General features: G+C 36.0%; 1 protein-coding gene across 2 annotated transcripts in view; it reads left to right on the plus strand.

The window, feature by feature from the left end:
* XRCC5 (X-ray repair cross complementing 5) overlaps window positions 1-21,402 on the plus strand; it is a 44,227-nt gene that overhangs the window by 19,083 nt on the left and 3,742 nt on the right. For both annotated transcript variants that reach the window (XM_031590578.2, XM_090143744.1), the window contains 6 exons: window positions 1,950-2,146; window positions 6,236-6,326; window positions 7,746-7,815; window positions 15,162-15,271; window positions 15,766-15,862; window positions 17,872-17,939. In XM_031590578.2, coding sequence (XP_031446438.2) covers window positions 1,950-2,146; window positions 6,236-6,326; window positions 7,746-7,815; window positions 15,162-15,271; window positions 15,766-15,862; window positions 17,872-17,939 — 633 coding nt within the window. The remainder of the gene's footprint in view (window positions 1-1,949; window positions 2,147-6,235; window positions 6,327-7,745; window positions 7,816-15,161; window positions 15,272-15,765; window positions 15,863-17,871; window positions 17,940-21,402) is intronic.

The following is a 21,402-nucleotide window of genomic DNA, read 5'->3' on the forward strand; positions in this document are numbered from 1 at the left end:
TATATGACACCTTAAAAAACATTTTCTTAAATCTTTTTGTTTTTCTGTCTCTCTAATTCACATTAGAATGATCTGCATAGTGAAGAGTCCTGTATAAAAGCTTTTGTATTTAAGTATAGATTTCCATATTGTCAATGATACACATTTTATTCCTAAAATGTCTGATGTCAGCACAGGTGTAATTCCCCTTTTTCTCCTGGACAAGTCCACAACAGCATCACAAATACTCAGAGGTACGCAGACCAGACAAGTTAAAACTGGATTGGGAATCTCGACACTGTATTGAGAAGGTGATGATGCAGAAAAAAAATTCAGTCTTAAGGTTTTGGGCAAAGAGAAGTGCACTGAAAACTGAGAGGGCTTTAATTTTTCATTATCTATCTAAAAACAAATCTTGAGCGGAGTCACTTTTCTGTTATTTCATCGAGCAGTGATTCCAAAACAGATTAGAGGTAAATTGATCAGTAATAAATGACTAACGTGGTTGATATTTAAAGTACTATGTTGGAGTGTCTGATTTAATACATTTTATGGGTAAGCAGAATAATTCACACTTCTTGAACTTACTGTTTCAAGCTGTCCACACTTTGATTTAAATTCTTTTCATATCATTAAGATTTTCTTTGCATCTGTAAGGATGAGAAACTTAATTATGCCTTGGAATTCAAGCCTTCAAAGAAAAAAAGCTTCAGGTTAAATTGATTCAACTTCATCTTGGTTTTACACCTTGATTCTGAGGGTATCTGCCATCTGAGGTTTCAGAAGTCATGTTCTACTCTGAAAAGCAAGGACAAGTGATGGCCGTGGCTACAGGCATGTAGAGATTTTAGATGCAAAAGACTGTAGAAAACATTCACCCTGATGCTGTTTTAATATTGTCAAATCATCTCTGGGTTTTCTTGTTTATTTTTTGTTGTTGTTGTCTCACAGGAGCCATTATTGCAGCTTCCAGCAAGATTTCTACTCTTTCAAAATAATTATGCTTTAAATCATTGCAACTGTTTCCAAATCAGTAGCCTTGTACCACTGCCTCTTTTTGAAAGTATGCTCTAATATGGATTGGAATCTTAATGGCAGCATGAAAGCACATCAGTATTGATGTGCAGCATATGTTCTGGATGTTCTTTAATGGCAGCTTTTTGGCATAAATAGAAGTTTGTTTTGCTTTTTAAATTAAGGTCGTGTTTGATAGTCAGTGAGGGAGCAAATCTCTACTGTTGTCCTAGTTTACTGGGTACTTACCTTTGCACTTGCATCTAATACACCCAGTGCAGTGTACTTAGGAAAAAAGATTCTCCTGTGTATTTCTATGCATGTGTTTGCATGTATTGGCATCTGTGTGTATGTATGTTAGTTTTATAAAGCTAGACACACAGGGGTGCCCAAGAGCCCTCTCTGTAGCTCCTGCCATCTGTTCCAACTTTATGTTCCTCTGTAAGGCTCTTCACTCCATCACTCTTTTTGAAGCTGTTATGAAAACATACCTGTGTTCAGTGCCTCACCTGTGCGTTTTCAACTTCTCTCTTGCTACTTGCTCTTGAACAAGTGAAAGTTACTCAGTATTCACGTGAAGTTTTTTTGACCAAGAGGAAATATTTCTTTGAGGGACAAGAAACTGTGACAGTAACTTGAATGCAAGACTGAATTGTATGTCTTGCTGTCTAGTTTTAGACTGTTTCTCTTATGTGACTTTTTCCTGGGATTTTCCTAATATTTTTTATAGAACATATTACAGCATCAGTGTTCTCTTTTAGTTTTATTATTTATATCTGATCACATGATTTTCAGTCCACTTGTGAACTAGAATATTTCTCATCAATGTGAAGGTATTTTCTTTAATATGGAAGATAATGCATATGTGTCATTTGATGTTAGGTATATCTATACGAGAGTATTCCATTAAAAATATGTAACCTGAAAGGTTTCTTTCCTTAAATTGTTTCATGCAGTGTTTGCAGCATAAGGCTTTTCACCCCAATGAGCCATTGCCACCAATTGAACAACACCTTTTGGAAATGCTGGAGGTGCCCCGTATGGTAAAAGAAAGGTGCAAGGCTCCACTTGAAAAAGTAAAGGCACTTTTCCCTCTAAAAGATGCTGGCAAGAAAAAAGAAGAGAAGACTGCTCAAGATATCTTTAAAGATGAGTGAGTTGGAACTTTTTCTTAAAAACTTCTTTGCACTTTAACTTATTCTTGCTGAATGTAGCAGGCTCTATCATTTTGTATAAGGGGTTATAAACTGAAAAAATACTGATGCATGGAGAACATTGTGGTAACACAGCGTGTCTGGGGTGTTCGAGGAGCAGTGATGGTCTTACTGCTGTTGGACAAGACATACTCTGCATATCTATACTTGTCACAGAATCACACAATCCATCAGGTTGGGAGAGATCTCAGGAGGTCTCTAGTTCTCAGTTGCTCAAGGCAGGGTCTTCTATGAGATCAAAACAGGTAATTCGGGACTCCATCCAATCTTGTCTTGAAAATCCAAGGATGGACACTGCATTAACTCTTGGGGCAGCCCTTTACAGTGCTTGATTGCATAGTGATCAAGGAGTTTGTCCTACTGACATTTATAAAATAGTTCGAATAGGAGTATCAGAGGATTCAATTCAGTACTTTAAACTACCTGTAAGATTAAGTATTCCTACCAGCACCCTCTATTTTGCTGTTCTACAGCTTTCATTTTGAATATCAAATCAGAAGAAATAAAGCTTAATTATTATCTGCTGTGCAGTAAATGTGAATGTCTTAAAATATTCTGGAGTTTTTCTGGAACATCTTAGCGGTTTTTAAGCTAAAATTCTTGGCTCTTGTTAGTGCATACACTGTGTTTACATTATTTGTGCTGTAAGTATGAAAAATGCTGAATTGGTACTGCATTGGTACCATTTTCCCAGCCAAGTTGATTTTGCTCAAAATTAAATGTACTGGATACCCGTAATACAACTGGCTGGTCCTCTGAGGTGTTGGAGAGTTCTCAGCTCCTTTTTCAACCCTTCTGCCATTTTTAGCTGAGTTCTTTCAGCTCAAGGAACAATGTTTCTGAGCCACTGTAAAGCCCTGCTAAGCTGAGTTGATGCGTATCCTTTGCTTTTGGTTGGGTAGAGCCTCCTAGCTTGTTACCATTGGGAAGAAATGACATCGGACTTCTTGGGCTGTTCTGGGATAGTGACCACACTTTTTATACAGACTAGGAGACAAATTGCTTTTTCTTTTGTTCACTGCTGTGTGTGCCTTTCTCATCTCATCTGTGAATTCGTACTAATTACAATACCTTATCCTTGCTGCATGCGCATATTGTGTTCTGTTCACATGTGTTTATAAGTATACATACATTTATGTATGTGTTTTAAAAAGTAGAGTATAGAAACAGCTTTAAAACAAGGAAATAGAACAACATAAAACTTAGTCTAAAATAAGCTAGGAAGAAATTTGAACAAAAAGCTGTGGCGTGTTACTGAAAAATGTACTGCCCCAAAGGCTTCAATTTGACAAGCAGGGAGGAAAGCTGTTTTGGTTAAAAACTGATTTGATTTAGAAGGGAGATGAAAGCAACTATAAAAAGAATTGAGTTAGAAATTGGTGTGGGCATTTAAAATGATTTAGGAGAAAGAAAAGTAAGCGGAAGGATAGAAATATCTGTATCTGTGTCTGGGAATAGCTGAGTGACACAATTAAATCATTTAATGAGAAAAAAATTTCACTACTATGTGGATAAGGAAAATGTTGAACACCAGTAACGTTCAACTTTTTAAAGCTCTCAGATCTAGACAATTTGCACTGAAGAGTTTTTAAAAAAAAAAATGGGTAGAAGTTCTCTTAACAGTTACTTTCTTTTCTGAAAAAGATTAGTGCTGATCAATCTCTTGCATTTGATGTCACCTATCATGATATTGACTAGATGAATCTCTACTTACTTTTAAGGTGTGAGCGGGACTACAGCAGCATAAATTTAGCCATGATATCTTAACAGAAATTTTATCAATCGGCATCAATGTGTTTCACTTTTGCTTCCTACATTCTATGTAAAATGTATTTTTCTTCTTAGATTGACTTTGGAGAGGCTGTTCTCTTAGTTTTGCATTATGTAAGAGGCATCTATCTGAATGTAGAACTGGATATTTTAAATTCATCTTCCATTTTATTAATTATTCTCAGAGTTGTTGCGTGTCTCACATTTAAAAGAAAAATACTGCTAATCAGTGCATTATCACTAACAGGTTTTAAATGTCAGATCCTTGCTTAGTATTAATGGGTTTGGATTTATTAGTTTTTCCTGTACTGTTTTGCTTAATGATGGCTGTAGATTAGGACTTCGACAGTTACATATTATCATTTATGTTCTCCTATCTCCAAGCCCAAAGCATTTTGAAATGGTATAAATATTGCAGGGGGAGAAGTATTTCAAGACATTGCAAAGGACCACAAAGCAGTTTTTGAGGTCAAAGCATCTCAGTGCATACAAGAACTTGTGTTCGTGGAAGTTCTGAACTCTCCAGTGTTAGATAAGGAGCAGTTTCTCTGTTTTATGGAGAGGATATTGGCTGTCCAAAACAATAAAGCAAGATGTCCAAGGTCAGCCAGAAAGAGCAGAGCTGGGAATGAAGCAGGGTGTCCTGCTGTCCTTGTGCTGAGGCATATCCAAAGTCATCACTTCACCTGGAGTGATAAGTAAGGTTATGATGGATGACAGGAGTTGCTGAGAAGATGGATTTTCATTTCAGGAGTGACAAAATTAAGTAAAAGAACAGAGAAGACCACAGAAACAAAGTGGGGTGGACACTAATTGCAAAGCAGGGAGGACTGTGCTACAGAAAGGAAGGAAGGCAGTATGAGTTCTTTCTATTAATTGGGTACTTTGGCAGCATGCAATGCAGATTTTAAAGTCAGTTGTAACCTTGAAGAATGCAAAATGGGGCCCAGTCTTTGATCTGTTTTTTTGTCCCAAATTTTCAGTTTCTTTTTTTCATTGCCATATTGGAATTTTTCAGGATAACTTTGTTTAGTTTTGGGATTCCTTGAAGGCATATACTGCAGTTTAGATCACTGAGTAGCTTTCAGTCATTCTTACACTGAAATTGATTCTTCTGTATCAGTAGCCCATCACGTTAAAGAGCACAAGACACAGTGTCTGATTTCTTTCCTCTTTTGTAATTATCAGGATTCATTCTGTTGTCAAGACATAATCTAAAATCCTGTGGGTTTGGCATTTAAATTCCTGGTTTGAATACACCTTGGTATGTTACCTGTGAGGGCAAAGGTAGAAAGTTAATAGCCTGAAACCACAAATAATACTTTAAAAATACCCTAATCTTTTGAAAGCATTTTTAGGTGTAGCTTAAGATTGTCCTAGCAGAATTCTTACTTAGTTTGACAGTTCTAAGTGCAATTATGTAAAGCCCTTTGTGTGCTGATGGAGAATGGGGGAACTTTTCATAAGGGCAGGTAGTGTCAGGGTGAGGGGAAATGGTTTTAAACTGGAAGAGTGTAGATTTACACTACATATTAGAAATAATTTTTTACTGTGAGGTTGTTGTGAGACACTGGAACAGGTTGCCCAGTGCGGTTGTGGATGCCCCCTCACTGGAAGCATTCAAGGCCAAACTGGATGGGGCTTTGAGCAACCTGGTCTAGAGGGAGGTGTCTCTTCCTGTAAGCAGAGGGTTTGGAACTAGATGATCTTAAAGGTCCCTTCCAACCCAGACCATTCTATGATTCTCTGAATATGGGTTATTGGACTCAAAAGTCACTGTGTAAACAAGACATGTAGTAGCTATCAGTTCCAAAACAGGAACTTTCAGGTAATTTTTAAAGAGTAAATGGATTTCCTGCTTAAATGTTAAGGATGAATTTGCAAAGAAAATTTAAAAGGCAGCTGGTGAGAACACCAAATATCATGTAATATGTAATTTATTGACTTACAGTATGCAGTAAATAGCAAAGTTAACTCAATATATAGCTTCCAAATAAAATAACAGGAGAAAGCCTGTATTCTGAAGTGTGCAAAAGAGGTGCATGCATAACCTGGATGATTTCTGTTTTTACTGTCTTCTTTGTGAAGACGATGAAAAATGAAGTGTTGTTTACTGTTAATTTGGGAACAGTTGTATAATGAAGATTTTCTCCAGTCTTCAGTGTAATTTTTGCTAATTTAGTGAGGGGAGCCCAGCAGGCAGGAAGATTTACTTTGATTTACTGTTTGTTCATTTTTGTCCTCTTCATTTGCTGCAGTGAAGATGGACCCAATGCTAAGAGAAGAAAAATTGAAGACGAGGAAGATAGCTTTAGTATCATGAAACTTGCTGAAGGCAATGTCACCTCTGTAAGTAAAGTTTAAAACTCTTTTTATCAAAAGGGAACATCAATTTTTCTAAGTGTATTGTAGTCAGCATACAGAATTTCTGATAAAGCGTGGAATTCTAGCTGAAATAGACATGACTGAATTTTTTTTGCTTGTAGATTTGACTCTGCTAAATATTGTAAAGCAAACCTTCTCTGCCTTAAGATCAATATTAGGATGGGTTGCCATCAACCTTGGATATTTTGGGGCGAAATTCTCCCTCAAAGCTTAGAACTATACAAGGCAAGCCTGTGGATGAAGAAAGCAGTATCACATAGCTGGGGTTCAGTAGTGGAGTTTTATTCTTCTTTCATACACTATGCCACATAAAAGTTACTTCTGTGTACTTAATCAGAGGTCTTGATTTGAGAGATTGCTCTCTTCATTGGCTGCAATACCAAAGTAATACATTTATCTTCATCTTAATGTTAAAGCTAGGTTTCTATCTTAATTTCAAATGTCATATAAATGGGTAGGTAAAGACTGTATCATAACTTTATTAGATTTTTATTTCATAGGATAAGTGATCTAATATTAATGAAGATAACTTGTTTTCAAATGTGCTGCCCTCTTAAGTTAATTTTCGGAAGGAATGATTGCATTTTAAGAAAGGTGTAGAGCTGTGCCCAATATTCTGTACTCTTAATAATCAGTTTCTGCTATTAGTTAAAAAATGGCACTGCCTGATTTAAAAGAAACACTGGGAGAGCAGGTAAGTTTACTGAAAGAGCTACAATGACAGCAAAACATAAATATTTGAAATAAAATTAGAAAAGTTTTGGTTTCTGAAAGGACACAGTAAATACTGTGAATTTTCATTCTAAGGTTATTGGATGCACTTTTCAGTAAACTTTGATATCTGACCTGGTTTTATTTCCTTTGTAAGGTTTCTGCACTTGTATGCAAATGTAGAGCTTCATCTTTAAGATGTCAGACTGCTCCAGAAGGAGTGGATGAACTGAGCATGAGCTTTTAATTTTGAACTTCCTATTGGCTTTGGCAAGTCAATGATTCTGTATCCTCATGCTTGGGAGCTCCCATTCCTCATTAAGTGTCTGTCAAGATTTGTGAGAGGTCTGTGCTGCAGAAGGTCTCAAAGCTGAACTAGCAGATAGCTTGAACTACTATGCTTCTGACCTTTAAACCCCCGAGAATATAGTTGGCTTATAAGAATGCAGTGTAGTAAGTGTAAATTCATCTTGCACTTGCCATGACTAACCTTTGCTAGGACTACTCTACATTAACACACTATAAAATTCAAGTTTTCAGCGTCTGCATGTGAAGAAGAGTACCAGATCTGTTTCCATATTAAAATAAATAGAAATGTAAAGATTTCTGTTGCCTCCCAGGAAGAGAGATGGATCTTGGCAGACAATTCTCTCATTTTTGTATCTTTTGTAGGTTGGCAGTGTTAACCCAGCAGAAGACTTCCGAATTCTGGTGAGGCAGAAAAATGCTGACTTCAAAGATGGTAAGTGAACTTTATTCATCTTAATTATATTTACCAGCATCTTCAGGGCTCAGTGAACGTGATCTATTTTCCTAAACACAGTTTCTTGTGTGTTGTGAGATGCTTTGTAGTAGTACACTGCCTAGTTTCCAATGTCATAAAGCAAAGATGGGTTTGGCTTGTCTCAGACACCCTGGTTTGTGTAAGATGGCACTAGACAGTGACATTGAGGTATGAGTAACAGCTTCTGTGTTTTCTAACAGAAGATCTCTTGGCACTGGCTTTCATCTTCAAGCTGTTTATCAGCTTCTTGTCCAGCTTTATGTGATCTTTCTAGCTTGAAGTAGAGGCTTATTGGATGGGCACTGTATGAGAAACCTGTCTTCTGTTGCATGTATACTTTGTTTTATGAAGAAATAAGAATTGAATGCCTGAAATCTGAATATTTATAAGGAAAGATAATTTCTTACTGCTTGTTGTGAGCAAAAGAAAGCTAAAAATAAATAAATGGGTAAATTTAGTGAAGTTGAATTGTAATAATCAGCAAGCACCTCAAAAGGTGTGAGCAGGTTCTGAGTGTGCTGAATTAGGTCAGCACTCAGCACAAAAAAAAAGACAGGGTTTTGATGGAGAGGCAAGGAATAAAACACAGAGCACAGGTCAGTTACTGTCTCATTGGTTTGGTATGCTCTAAGTCTTATAATGCCAAGTAGTTATTGTATATATAATGTAAAGGCAACTTAAAAAGATTGCACAAGATGAACGGGGTCCTACATACTCTTGAATGGTGATTTGAAGGCTGTGGCAAGGTAAGCTTCACCTACCTGGTAGCCACTAATGTAGTGTGGGTTTTTGTTTCTGTTTTTTTCCCAAAGGAACGTTTTCAAGCATTTTTCCATGAGAAATGCTGGCTATTTCAGCTAGGTTTAAGTTTTTGGGTATGATTTTAGAAGTGTTAGGTAGTGTATTGATTTCTGATAGTCTATTGAAGCCTACATGGCTATTTCTCTTCAGAATTTCTCTTCAGAATTTCTAGAACTATAGGACAGCTAGCCAGTTACTTATGTGCATTTTGTATTAGATACAGAACAAGTTTTGTTCACTGAAAAAATGTTGAATTGTGTTCTCAAGTCTCAGATATATTAAGATGCAGTAAAAAACATTGTACAAGATGCTACAATGCTGAAACTGTGAAACGATTGACTACTTTGTTACGGTAATTAGTTTTATCATGAAGGAAGGCTTTAAAGCAGGAATAAGTATAGTGTTTACCCTTGAAGATCATTTAAGTGAAGAGTGCTTAAATACGTCCACTTGTTAGCTGTTGTAGAGATAACATGCCAGGATGGCTTCTGAAACTTTGAACAATCTGCTCTTATGTATGATCTCCTCTGTAATTATAAGGTGTAGCTAGACAGTGTAGTGCAGTCACCCATGTAAAGGAATGAGAGAAGCCATTCTAAATCAAAACATGCTCTGCATATTATTTTTCCTGTTTGCATAGTCATTTTTCTGCTTTAGAGCCTTGTAGGTAGTTCAATACATAAAACATTACAGGCATGCTTAAAATGGTTTGCTTTATTGCATTCTCATTGTGTAAGTAGTAAATTCTGTATTAAAACTATACAGTAATTGTAAGGGTTTTTCTTAAAAACAGTTTTATATAGCATTTAATGAGAACTTTTTTCTGGCCCTGCTAGAACACATAAAATGTCTTTGCAGGGGTTCTAGTAGTTTATTCAAAAAAATTAGTAACATTTTGTGTCAGAATGCAGACAAGAGAACTACTAGGTTGTATCCCGTCTTTCTCCTGTATGATATAAAAAGATGAAGTGCAGAATTCCAAACTGAACAGAGCCTACATTCTCACTTGGAAAAAAGGTAGCAATTCCTTCCTCTTCAGCTGTTTGCTTGGAGGTGGGCTAGTGTTGCTGTTAAAGAGTGACAGTTTATAATTAAGCTGTGAGTTACTACAAACATCCTTTCCAGTCCACAGCAAGTCTCTTAGCAAAGTAAAAGAGTTATCTAAACTAACGTATGGCAAGAGGGATAAAGTAAATAATAATAATGAACTGTTGCAAGTCCTGGAGGTGTATTAATCAACAAAGACGAAAGTATTAATGCATCTAGCAGTGGCTTTTTTGGGATTTGGTGACTGGGATTTTTGCTGTTTGCAGAAGCCTTGTGTGCAGCTTAGAATCACAAAATCATAGGATGGCTTGGGTGGGAAGGGATCTCAAAAACCAACCAGTTCCAACCCCCTGCCTTGGGCAGGGATGCCACCTACTTGATCAGGTTTCCCAGGGCCTTGAGCACTTGTAGTGTCTGTCTGCATACTAAGTTCCACAGCAGACAGAGCTGATGATATATTTGCTCCTAGGAAGAACTGACTTGCTAATATGTAAATATGTTCTATTAAAAAAAAAACCAAAAACTAAGAGGTTCAGATTGGCAAGGGCTTAGGGATAGGTTTTCTGAGACTGGCAGCTCAAACCCTGAAATAGTAATTGATTTCATTTTTAATTGACATCTGTGCAGTTTATTACAGTAGGAATGTGCTTACAGTTCACATGATCAGCTGTGTGTGAGGGTACCAACTTGCAGGTTGTTTATTGTTCTTATAACTAATATTATGTTTCCTCTCCAGACACGTTTACTTTCTTGTTTGCATTCATTGCTGCAGAGATGTCAGTTTATGCAGGTCTCGTTTTGAACAGGTTACAAGTGCACAGTCATCACAAAGAGCAGTCTTCTCATAACAGCTTCTGACATTTTTGTCAATGAATGCAAATAAAATAGATTAGTTACCCTAAGTAGAATCTAATCTTTATTCCCAAGGCTATACAGTGAGCTTCTTCAGTGCTGTGGCTGCAGAGAAGGCTTAAATGCAGTGGCTGTTTGCCATCTTCTTATGCCAGAGGAGTAGTCACACAACCACCATTACATCATGTGCAACTGTTTAAGGATTTCCATTCATGTCTGTGTTTCTAGGGAGTAGATAATGTCCAATTTAGAGTATAGAACTTGCATGCAGTTCTGTATAAGGTAGGAAAGCTTAATGGGAGGTGGTAAAAAATAAAAATAAAAATAGTGTGAGCGTACATATTTATTTATTTATTTATTTATTACTTTGTGAGTTTTCTGTGGAAGTTGTTTGCCAGATTTCATTGCATCCTGCAGGGCTCTTTTCTGAGAACGTGGTGTCTGAAGTCCTGTATTTGAAATAAGCTTTTTTAAACTTTTACTGGTTGTCTGTGAAGAGAGAAGTCTGCAACGATAGCTATATGGTTTGTGGGCATTAGAAAAAATGTTCAAAGACAAACTGCATTGAACTCCCAGTTTTTGTGCTTATATTTATCAATATCTTTACTCTTAGGCATTTCTGGAAGAATAAGGTTAAGTGAGTCAATAATTGCATGCGTAGATTTCAGTAAATTTTCTGTCTTGCTTGAGGTGACTCACTTTTACCATGGCATATAGATCACATGAGTAAAATGTCTAACAAGACTGTTTTGCAGTGGATGCTTCGTGTGCATAAAAGAATTGTGTATGACAGATATGCAGTGAAAATGTACAAGTTGTGACAAAATGGGTATTTTATTGCCAGATTTTCTCTAGAAATGTGAAGTTATCTAGAGAGATACGTATATAATTTTTTAAAGCTAGTATTTATTTTCACTTTTTATAGGCGCATATATTTGCTGCTTGCCTGTTTTTTTATCTTACTGGCTATCTTTGCGTATATTGGAAAGTATTGCTACTCTTGCTTCGTAGGCCAAATGCAATGACAGGTTTGGTGAAAATGATTCAATCATTAGAATAATATTTGCAAACCAAATAATTGAATATAAAAAAATCACTTTGAAGTTTTCTGTGTCTCTACTTCACAGAAAGGATAAAGCCAGACTCTTTTGAAGAGCACAGTGATTGGGTCAGACACAACAAACAGAATTCTGAATTAGATATTATGGGGGAAAAAAATCAGTGATGGTAATCAAACATAGGAAGACTGGCCCAGAGAATTTGGAGCCTCTCTGTGTTTGGAACTTCTTGATACTGAAGTGCTTAGAGCATTAAACCACCTGGTTCTCCGTGATTCTGACTTGAGTGGGATTTGAACTAGAATTCCTTCAGACATCTAGTCTTAAATAGTTCTCAGCCATACCCACTGTTAATGGACATTTGGAGAGAACATTTCAAAACTGAGCAACAGCTCATAGCACATCAGAGTATTTTAGTAATTCTTGATAAAATTCTTACTTCCTTTATCCAGTCAAGAAATCCTTAAAAATAGGGCAGTGTTCAGAATCTGCTCCTTCTTGTCAGTTACGAAAAAATCTTCCTTGCAGAACAACAATTTAAAATCCATTGGTAGTTGAACTGATTTGTCTGTGACTCTTGCTTTAAGCACTGTCCATTGGTACAATTCATTATCACTGCCACTGGATAAGTCAGAAGATTGCACAAATGAATCCTATTATTAGCATAGAAGGGGCTGTATTTTTAATATTTTTTTAGAGAAAAAAATTATGTACAAGGAATTGAACTTGGACTATGAGACAATCTCAACTATTATTAAACTGTCATCTGTTTGGCTTAGTAATCAAGATCAAGGACTGAACTGAACAAACAGGAAAATATAACTACAATTCTGTAACTATTCAGAGATAACAAGTGAATGTAATTGTTCATGACACATTTCACAAGAAGTGGCAGCACTGATGAATGTATTTTAGAGTAGGAAATGTACCTCAGTGCCAGTGGGGTAGGATCTTCTATTGAAACATTTTTACTTGTAGTTCTCCAGTCTATAATTGCTCTATTTGTTGCATAGCCAATCAGATACAGTAGCAGGAAACAGAAGATCAGCATTTCTTGGGATGATCTGTAGAATGAGATGTTGATTAGGAGTGTTGGAATTCTCAGCATGGGCCAAATATGGAAATTCATTAGTTCATTTCCTTAGATGTGGGAGGGAGATGTAGAGGGCTGTGAGAGGAGAAGGTGACTATTACATGGTAGTGTTTTGAATGGACTATCAGTTCACATCACTAGGACCTGCTCTTCAGAACTTCAGATTTGACTGGGACTACTATACACAAATGAGCTGTGTCTTCTTGCAGTACATGTGCTTTTGCAAACCTGGACAGATCTCCTTTTATAGCACTCAAAATCAAATATTCACATTCATGACAAGGCAGATGATGGATAGGAAAGAAAGAAAAAATTCTCTGCTCCTTCTTGTCAGTTACAAAAAGATCATTCTTGCAGAACAACAGTTTAAAATCATTGTCAGGTAGTTGAACTGATTTGTCTGTGACTCTTGCTTTAAGCACTGTCCATTAATACAACACATTATCACTGCCACTGAATAAGTCAAAAGATTGCAAAGACCTACAAAGTGTACGAAGTCCACTTTTTGTGGATTGTACTTCCAGTTAAAATCCTTTTTTGCTGTCTCAGTATTGTCTGTGTTCTGATTAGACTATCAAATTACTTCAGGGGACCAAAGACATTTTATCTATTTTAGATTCTTCAATCATTGATCTGTCATTTAATGGAGACCCAATGGACAGACTCAATTTTAGCCAAGCTATTTCAAGACATGAAAAGAATCTTGACTTCATATGTTGTTGCATGTAACTTGTTTTCTGTATAATTGTAATATTTTCTTGCCTTTTAAAACAGTGTGAAGCTTTATTTGTTTCAGATTTGGAAACAAATTTCAGAAAGAGTGAATTTGCAGTCATTAACAAGAAAAAATGATGTTGATGCCTGCTAGGGCAATCAAGTGGAAAAGGTTTTTCTTTAATAAAAAAAAAAAAGAAAAAAAAGAAAAGGAAATACAGTATGTGATAATTTCAAGCAGTGTGCTAGAGTCATTCTGACAATGAAGACTTTTATTGCACCCTTGTACTGCCTGGGGTTTTAATTTAACACATCAATGAAAAGACAATGTTTAAAAAAAAAAAAAAAAACACACAACAAAAACAAAACACCGCCACCATTGAAAATACCAGCAGGACTTGCTTTTATTAATTCAATTCGTAAGAAATTAGAACATTTAATGAGAAAATCATTAACCATGGAAAAAAAATGGACTGACTTAACTTGAGGAGCTTTAGTGAGACTTCAATTCAGTTTGTCAGCTACCAGTAATATAAATCAGTGAGCTGATCACCTCTGGGGCAGTGGCACTAGCATACTTCCTGGTATGCTAGCTGCTGTTGCACAGGACCACTCTTCACCTTCTTTTGCTGAAACCCACTGGAGTCAAATGCTGGTGGGAGAGTATCAAACACTTCCTGTTTCATTCTGTTCAGATTAGTTCAGTTAAGCATGTTACAGAAAGTAGATATAACAACTAGTAGTCATGCTGATTGTAAGCAGAATGGAAGCAGTATTTACATGATGTCGTCTTCTGTGAGTGTGTATTTATCCTTGTCTTTCCTGTTTTTTTTCCCCTCATTGCAGCAGACGATTTTCAGTGATGTTTCCACAGCTGAAATAGCTGCAAGGGCATATTTTTCCGTGCTTGGGTGTCTGAGAGAAAGCGAAATTGAGCAGTTTCTTACCTGTAATTAAACACAAAGTAAAGGACTAAAATCCAAGATAATTTATATGGGTTTGCAGAGCACATCTTGATGTTTTCAGTTGTTGTATTTGCAGTGCTTTATAGCTACCTACCTTTTAGAAGCCATTCAGTATTTAGGATAAAGCAAAAGTCTTATTGTTTGCCTCTGCTTTTTTTTTCTGTTAGGCAAAACCAGTTCATAATATTTGTCTCCATGATCACAAGCAGTACCGACCTTGAAAAATCATCAAGCTACCCACTGCAGAGACAATATTCACTGTAATGTCAATAACAAGGTGGTCTCTGAACTGCAATCACCCTACTCCTATTGTTTTGACAACACACAATCACTGTGTGTTGACAATGTTACACAATCACTGTGAATTTAACTGTGAATTTAATTGGAAAATGTGTATATTTCTAAGGGTGTTCGTAGGCTGTCCTTTGTAGAGTTGTAGAATACCTCAGCTTTAAATCCTGAATATTCTAACTATGTTTTCGATCAAAAAAAAAAAATTAGGCCAGTGTTTTTTTTCATGGCTTCCAGGTTCAGGCTTTGCCTTGGCCATGCTTGAGTGTCTTCATAGCATACCTACCTCTTTCAAATAGACTGAAGTAACTGACAGTAACTTACACACTCAGTTATCAAATTGAGTGATTTAAGGCAATGTGGGTATGATTAACTCTTTTGATGCTTGTCAAGGTGGAATAGAGAGACAGATCTAAAGGATTTCTTTTTTCCTTGAAAATATGGATTCTTTGGTTTGCTTATTTATTTCTTCTTGTCTTTCAGTGAGTCAGCAGCTGATAAACCGCATTGATCAGTTTCTGGAAAACAGAAGCTCACAATACTACATGAAAGCGATCAATTGTATTAGAGCTTTCAGAGGGGAGGCTACGAAGGTAATTGTAACAAGTGAACGCTTCTAAACTGAAGACATGATGGGCCTGGTTACTATATTAAAAACAGCAGTTCATTGCTTTAGGAGAAGTAGATTTAATAGATTTGAATCTCATATAGTTGGAAAGTTTAGAAATGTTTCCGTTTTGCTTTTCTTTATTGTTAATTGAATAAGAACATGCTTTTGAACTCAGAAATTCTGTGGTGTTACTTACTGTTGTTTTTATTCTTTTAAACATAAAAACGCAAAGCTTGTGACTTGGTATTTATAAGAGAAAAATAAGCTATTCTGCGGATTTCTTCAAGATAGTTGTAAGAAAGTGTCTAATTTTTTTTAATTCAGTTTTTGTGGTTCACCTTTCCTTAGAACTCTTGGCTTTAATGCACTCAAAATATATAATGACTTTCACGTTCACAATTTTAGGTGACTTTATAAAGAATTAAGCTTGCAGCTACTTTAATATTTCCCTATAATCATTGCTGTTATTTCTTTCAGCTATCCAAGGTGCAGTGCTTTAATGATTTTCTGCAGGCCTTGAAGTCAAAGGTGGAAGATAAAGCCTTAGTTGATTTCTGGGAGATTGTGGTACAAGGTATGATTCCATTTGACTTTTTATCCATTATGTGAGGTAAAAACCTTGCATTAGCAATGGGATACTGAACAGCATTATGATGCAGATCTTTCCTGCAGCCTATGTAAAATATAGAAAAAAAAAAAAAAAAAACAACGAAAAAACCAAAAGCAACAAAAAAACCCCACATGAAATAAATATAAACACATTACCACCACAAAAAAAAAACAAACAAAAAAACCAAAAAAAACCCTTCTCTTTCATATTGTGTAACTTTATTATTTGCCCTTATAGTTTCAAACCAGTAATATTTAATAATGCCTTGCCAGGTCTTGTTGAAACTCTATATGAACTGTGTAAGAGGAGACAAATTAAATGTTACAGGGTAAGGATAAAAAGGTACAATTTCAGATGAATTTTAAAATAAATGAAAAAACTCATGCAGCTTACAAGGATATTTCCAAATTAAGCTTCAGAAAAGGCATGGATAGCATTGAACTATGTCACTGATAATTTTGTATTTAAGGAACCTGAAGAACAGAATATGTGGTACTATGACATCTACCTGTGATTAAACAGGCAGATGAAGGCAATGCAATTCCAGAAGAGCTTCAGATTTACACAGGCGATAAATAGAGGAACGTTTTCACAAGTCTGAAACATAGTGGACTATAAAAAAAACACATTTTACATCATACTCTTGTTTTTAATTGGAAGCAGAAGTAGGGAAATCTGTTAAGAACCCAACTGTCTATTTTAAGGATGTATGTTATAGAATGCAATGGTATGTGCCTTTCAAAATGGAGGACTCCATACTGTGTAATGACTGCTTTACCCAAATGTTTAAAAATACAGGATGGGAATGTGTTTAGTAGTCCAAAGCAGCAGCACAAGACAACTCTCAAGGACAGTTATATAGTAGTATTGTAGGGGAACTTCTCAGAAGATTTAAAAAAAAAAAACAAAAAAACCCAGCAACAACCAAAAGAACTCTTTGGAAGTAGAAAACTTGGATCTTCCAAAGCCACGCTAGGATGCTGTTTTAATATTTTTAGTTGATTTAAACCATAATTTTCAACAAACTGAACTGTTTCTGAAAAGAAAAAATAAATGCAAACAAAGATGGTATTTTAATACAAAATTAATTATCTTCTGGGAAGATCATAAAATTATGGTGCTCTATGCACCATCTGAATAGGTTGACCCTACTGGGTAGCCAAAACAGCTTTTCACTTGCTGCTACCAAACATAGAAGTCCTCTTTTCCCTGCTTCTTTTGACATGATCTGTGCCCTCTATTCTACCAAATGTAGCATTAGGCCTTGTCACGAGCAGTCACCAAAAGATGCGGAATGCAAGTCAGTGTGTTGGTGATTCTTGGGACATGTTAAGGTACCATTAAAATTGTGCTGCTGCTGAAACCTTCCTGAGCATAGAGTTCTTTCCTCTCACACCCACAAATCCTCTATTTAGGTACAAGCTTTCATGTAGCCACGTGATGAGCTAGCAGGGACAAGTAATTGAGAGGAAGTGGTTGGATTTTTATTTTGATTTCTTTGGGGGCCAGGAGAGGGGAGGAGTAATATCACTGCATAGAGTGGTGGTGCAGATGCAAAAAGATACAGTCATCCTGTAAATGCAGAATCAACACTGGTAATCATACTGTAGAACCACAGCATCAGTATTTGTATGATAAGAGTTAATATTTCTGAGGCTATTAAGGACTGAAGAGCATGCTATGAATGACTAAAAGTGTAATTTCTTGTAGACTTTCAGCATTTCATCTGTGATTTCAGTGTCTCATTAGTGTGATTGTCATAATATTAACAGTTTTCTAAATGGATACTTCCACAAGCTTATGAATATTCTCATTAATTTATTTTTAAATCATATTTGACTCACACAAGTCACATTTTCCTTTGAGCAATTTTATTTATTTTTGGTGGTGATGATGATGATACAAGCCAAAGTTGGAATTTGGTGTGTTTTTGGGAAGCCTTCTTATGATATTTTTATCTTTCTTTTTTTTAGACAGAATTTCTTTGATCACTAAAGATGAAGCAGAGGGAAGTTCTGTGACTAGTGAAGAAGCTGAAAAGGTATCATAGTTTTAATTAGCATTTATTTGTATAGATTCCTTGCTGTACAGAAAATTACTTATGAAGTGTATAAATGAAATAGGATGTAAGAAATGATAGAGTCCTTTTGCCATAGAATTAATATTGCCCCAATCCAGAACAAAAATAATGCCCTAGTGTGTACTGCAGCAGTATATCTTAATTAGTCTTTAAGAAGTAGCATATTTGACATAATTATCTGAAAACACCCTCTACAAAGAACAGGGATTTCAGGAACTCAGTTTAGCAGCAATAAATTATGTATTCAAGGCTACTATTTGAACCTCATAAAAAGAACTGTGATCTCATTGTTAACATGCCAGTTCAAAAACCAGCATGCCTTTTTTCACTAAAGGTTTTACTAACTAGCAATATAAAGTTATCACTGCATATATAGTGAAAATTAGCTATATCAGTTATTTCTACTTCATGCCAGTCTTGTGGAGTGATGGACATCATAGATTATGCTGATGTTATTATCAGTGATCATATCACTGATTTTCAGACAGAAAAAATCGGAACACTTGGATGTACTCTTTCTACAGAAATAAAGCACTATAATAAGTGTTTGCTGGGATGAATGAAGAATATCATAGTTACAAAAGGAGTTAATTATAAAGGGCAGAATTCAGATTTGCTGTCAAAAATAGTATTTATGTGTAGAGGGTAAGAAGGTAAAGGTAGCCTTGTGTCAGGCTGCTGAGTGCCATAACTTTAAATAGTTTAGAAGAAAGGTCTTTGTATTACAGATCCCTCAAGGTAAACCTGTACGTAGAATCACTAAGTACTTTTCAACAAAGCTGCTTCTCTGCAAGATGCCACATTGATTTTTGTTACTTCCAGACCTGTGTGAGCAATAACCAGAAAGAGATTGAAGTGGACTCTCTGTAGATTAATTAATTTGTGGGTAAAAGGTTGTAATTTTGAAACTGCTTTTTTAATCTGTAACAATTTATCTCAAGGTAAAGAAGGCACAGAAGTGTCATGAAAACAAAAATATAAGCAATCTCCTAAGAGTCCAAGAAAAAGCTAAGCTTGTGTACAAAGTATAAATGACAGAATGTTATTTTGTGAGCACGAAGGACCTACTGGTTGTTTCTCAGCACCCATAAGTTTATAGAGCAGTCTTTTTTTTTCCCTAGCAGAGGTTTTAAAGAATATAAAATGTTGTTATAAATTCCAAATGCTATGAATTTGTTTGGAAACTTCATAGGACAATTCATTTCTTGAGAACTTCACTTTTTAGTCTGAAACTGTTGTTGGGATTCAAAATGTGATAAAGCTATGAATGAGTCTTTATTCCTTAAGGAAATCTCTATTAGCCATGAAGATCTTAGAGTTTACATTTCTCTTAACTATGAGCTTGTGGCAGTGAAGAAACATTGTGCAAGGACGAAGCAGAAATTATGAAGAGTAGCAAGGAGTAGAATTACAGAATAAGATGGAGCTGCAAAACGTTTGTAGACTGACTTAAGAGTGACTTATCTTTTTACCATCATCCTGCAGTCAGCCAGGCTTTGCAATAAGGGAAGAAGTTCTTTTGTGATTGATTGAAGGTCTTGTGACAGCTGTAACTAGGGGAATAACAAAGACTGTGTGGAATCAGCTCTGGGCTGCTGAAAGCGCAAGAGTTCTCTAATGTGACAGTTAACCTTGCATTTCAGGATAGATGAGTTGCATCTCTCTCCTAACTAGACTGTTGGCAATCCCAGATGCACACTAGATAACGCTCTCCAGAACCAAAACCAGAATCCTGATTTGTGGAGTTGCCATTGTCAAGGGTTTGCATGACTCTTTACAAAAGCAACTGAAGAACTGTGGTGTTGGAATAAGATCTCTGGAGACTAAAATTTTGTTGCGAGTTTATGGGGCTGATACAAAATCTGGTCTCTGGTCCAGTTGAGCAGTGCTGCATCTTTCCTTTGGTGTGCCAGGCCAGCATTTTCTTCAGTTTACAGTAGATTACAAAAAAGTACATTTATTTTCAGTAATGAAAGTGATACCTTTCACTGATGGGTTGTGCTGGATCTTTTAAAATAGCAAGCAGTGCAATACAAGTCGTCTTCAGCTCCGCATTAGGTCGTATGGTCATAATTGCAAGTTTGGTGGTCAAGGGATTGGCCGTCCTTGTGGCCCTGTGTGACACAGAGGCCTTTTCACTTATGTGCAAATCTCTGGCTGGTTGCATTTTCAGGACTGTTTTGGATATAAGATTCCAAGTTTATTGAATTGCTCCTTGATGGGGGAGGGAAGATTTGTATGGCAGTTTGTTAGACAGGTAACATGTACAAGTTTTTCTTTTTTTTTTTTTTTTGCTGAGCTAGGTTATCCATGCCTACTGTTCTTTCTTCCCATCACTGAGAAAAATAGTTTAATGGTTTGGTGTTTTTGTTATGGTGGCTTTTTTTCCCCCTCTAATAGAAATGCTTGTTTTAGATGTAAGAATGGTAGGCTACGAGAGCAGGAATGTCAAGTACTTTTTCTGTTTACTCTGGGGAAGATAATGGATCTCAGCTCGACTATTATATGTAAGTTGCTTTTGCATAAATGCAAACGGGTTTAGGAAAAAATAATTTTGAGCGTTTGGAGTTTGATGGAAACTTCAGGTTGCAGTTTACTGCAAAAGTTCATCTTACTTTTTTTTTTAGCTTTCAGTTTTTTCTACTTAATTTAGTGCTGGAAAGCTAATTTTGAAAACTTAAAAAATGTGCTACTTTTGTAAATAGCATTCAACTCTTAACTGCATAAAAGGAAATTTGATCTGGCACAAAAAAGCCTTTCAGAATTGACAATATCATTAGCTTTTAGTTTTATAATATGTGCTTTGTGTTACTGCTAGATTGAGAACGTTGTTAGCAAAATAAGATAGGCAAGTGTACAACAGCTTGAAATTCTAATTTGTTCTGCCCCTGTCACCTTAATTTTTTGCATCTACAAAATTTCTAAGTCAAGTTGATGTTAAAATGGTAAAACATGAATGCTGTCTGTGGAGTAGGTTTTCTACATTGTTCTTGGACATTGCTCTTCAGAATGTAGGAAATGTTTGACCTTTGGCTGTCGAGATAGCTAGGCAGAGGCTGCCTGCATCAATTGTCAGTGATGTTAACCACAGTATATTTGCTTTTTACCCTATTGGATATTAGATTTGGTACTTTCCTACAAAATTAACTTATTGATGTTCTACCTAGTAGAGGGAATTTGATGGAGTGGCTTTTTCAGTGATTTAAAATTGTAACCTCAGACATTAAAACATAAAATCGCTTCTTGATACAGTGGGAGAATGCAGCAGGCAACTTCTTGGTGTTCTGCCCATTGCTTAAAGATGCTGTTGTCCCTCCAGAGAAGGATCAGAACATCTTAAATAAAATAACATTTAAGTTTGCTGCAGTGCAATTATATTATCTTGGAGGTGGGTAGCACTCTGATAGCTATTCCATGGCTTTTT

The sequence above is a fragment of the Phasianus colchicus genome, chromosome 7, assembly GCF_987193195.1.
Source record: "Phasianus colchicus chromosome 7, bPhaCol1.hap1.1, whole genome shotgun sequence".
In the NCBI taxonomy this organism is placed as follows: Eukaryota; Metazoa; Chordata; class Aves; order Galliformes; family Phasianidae; genus Phasianus; species Phasianus colchicus.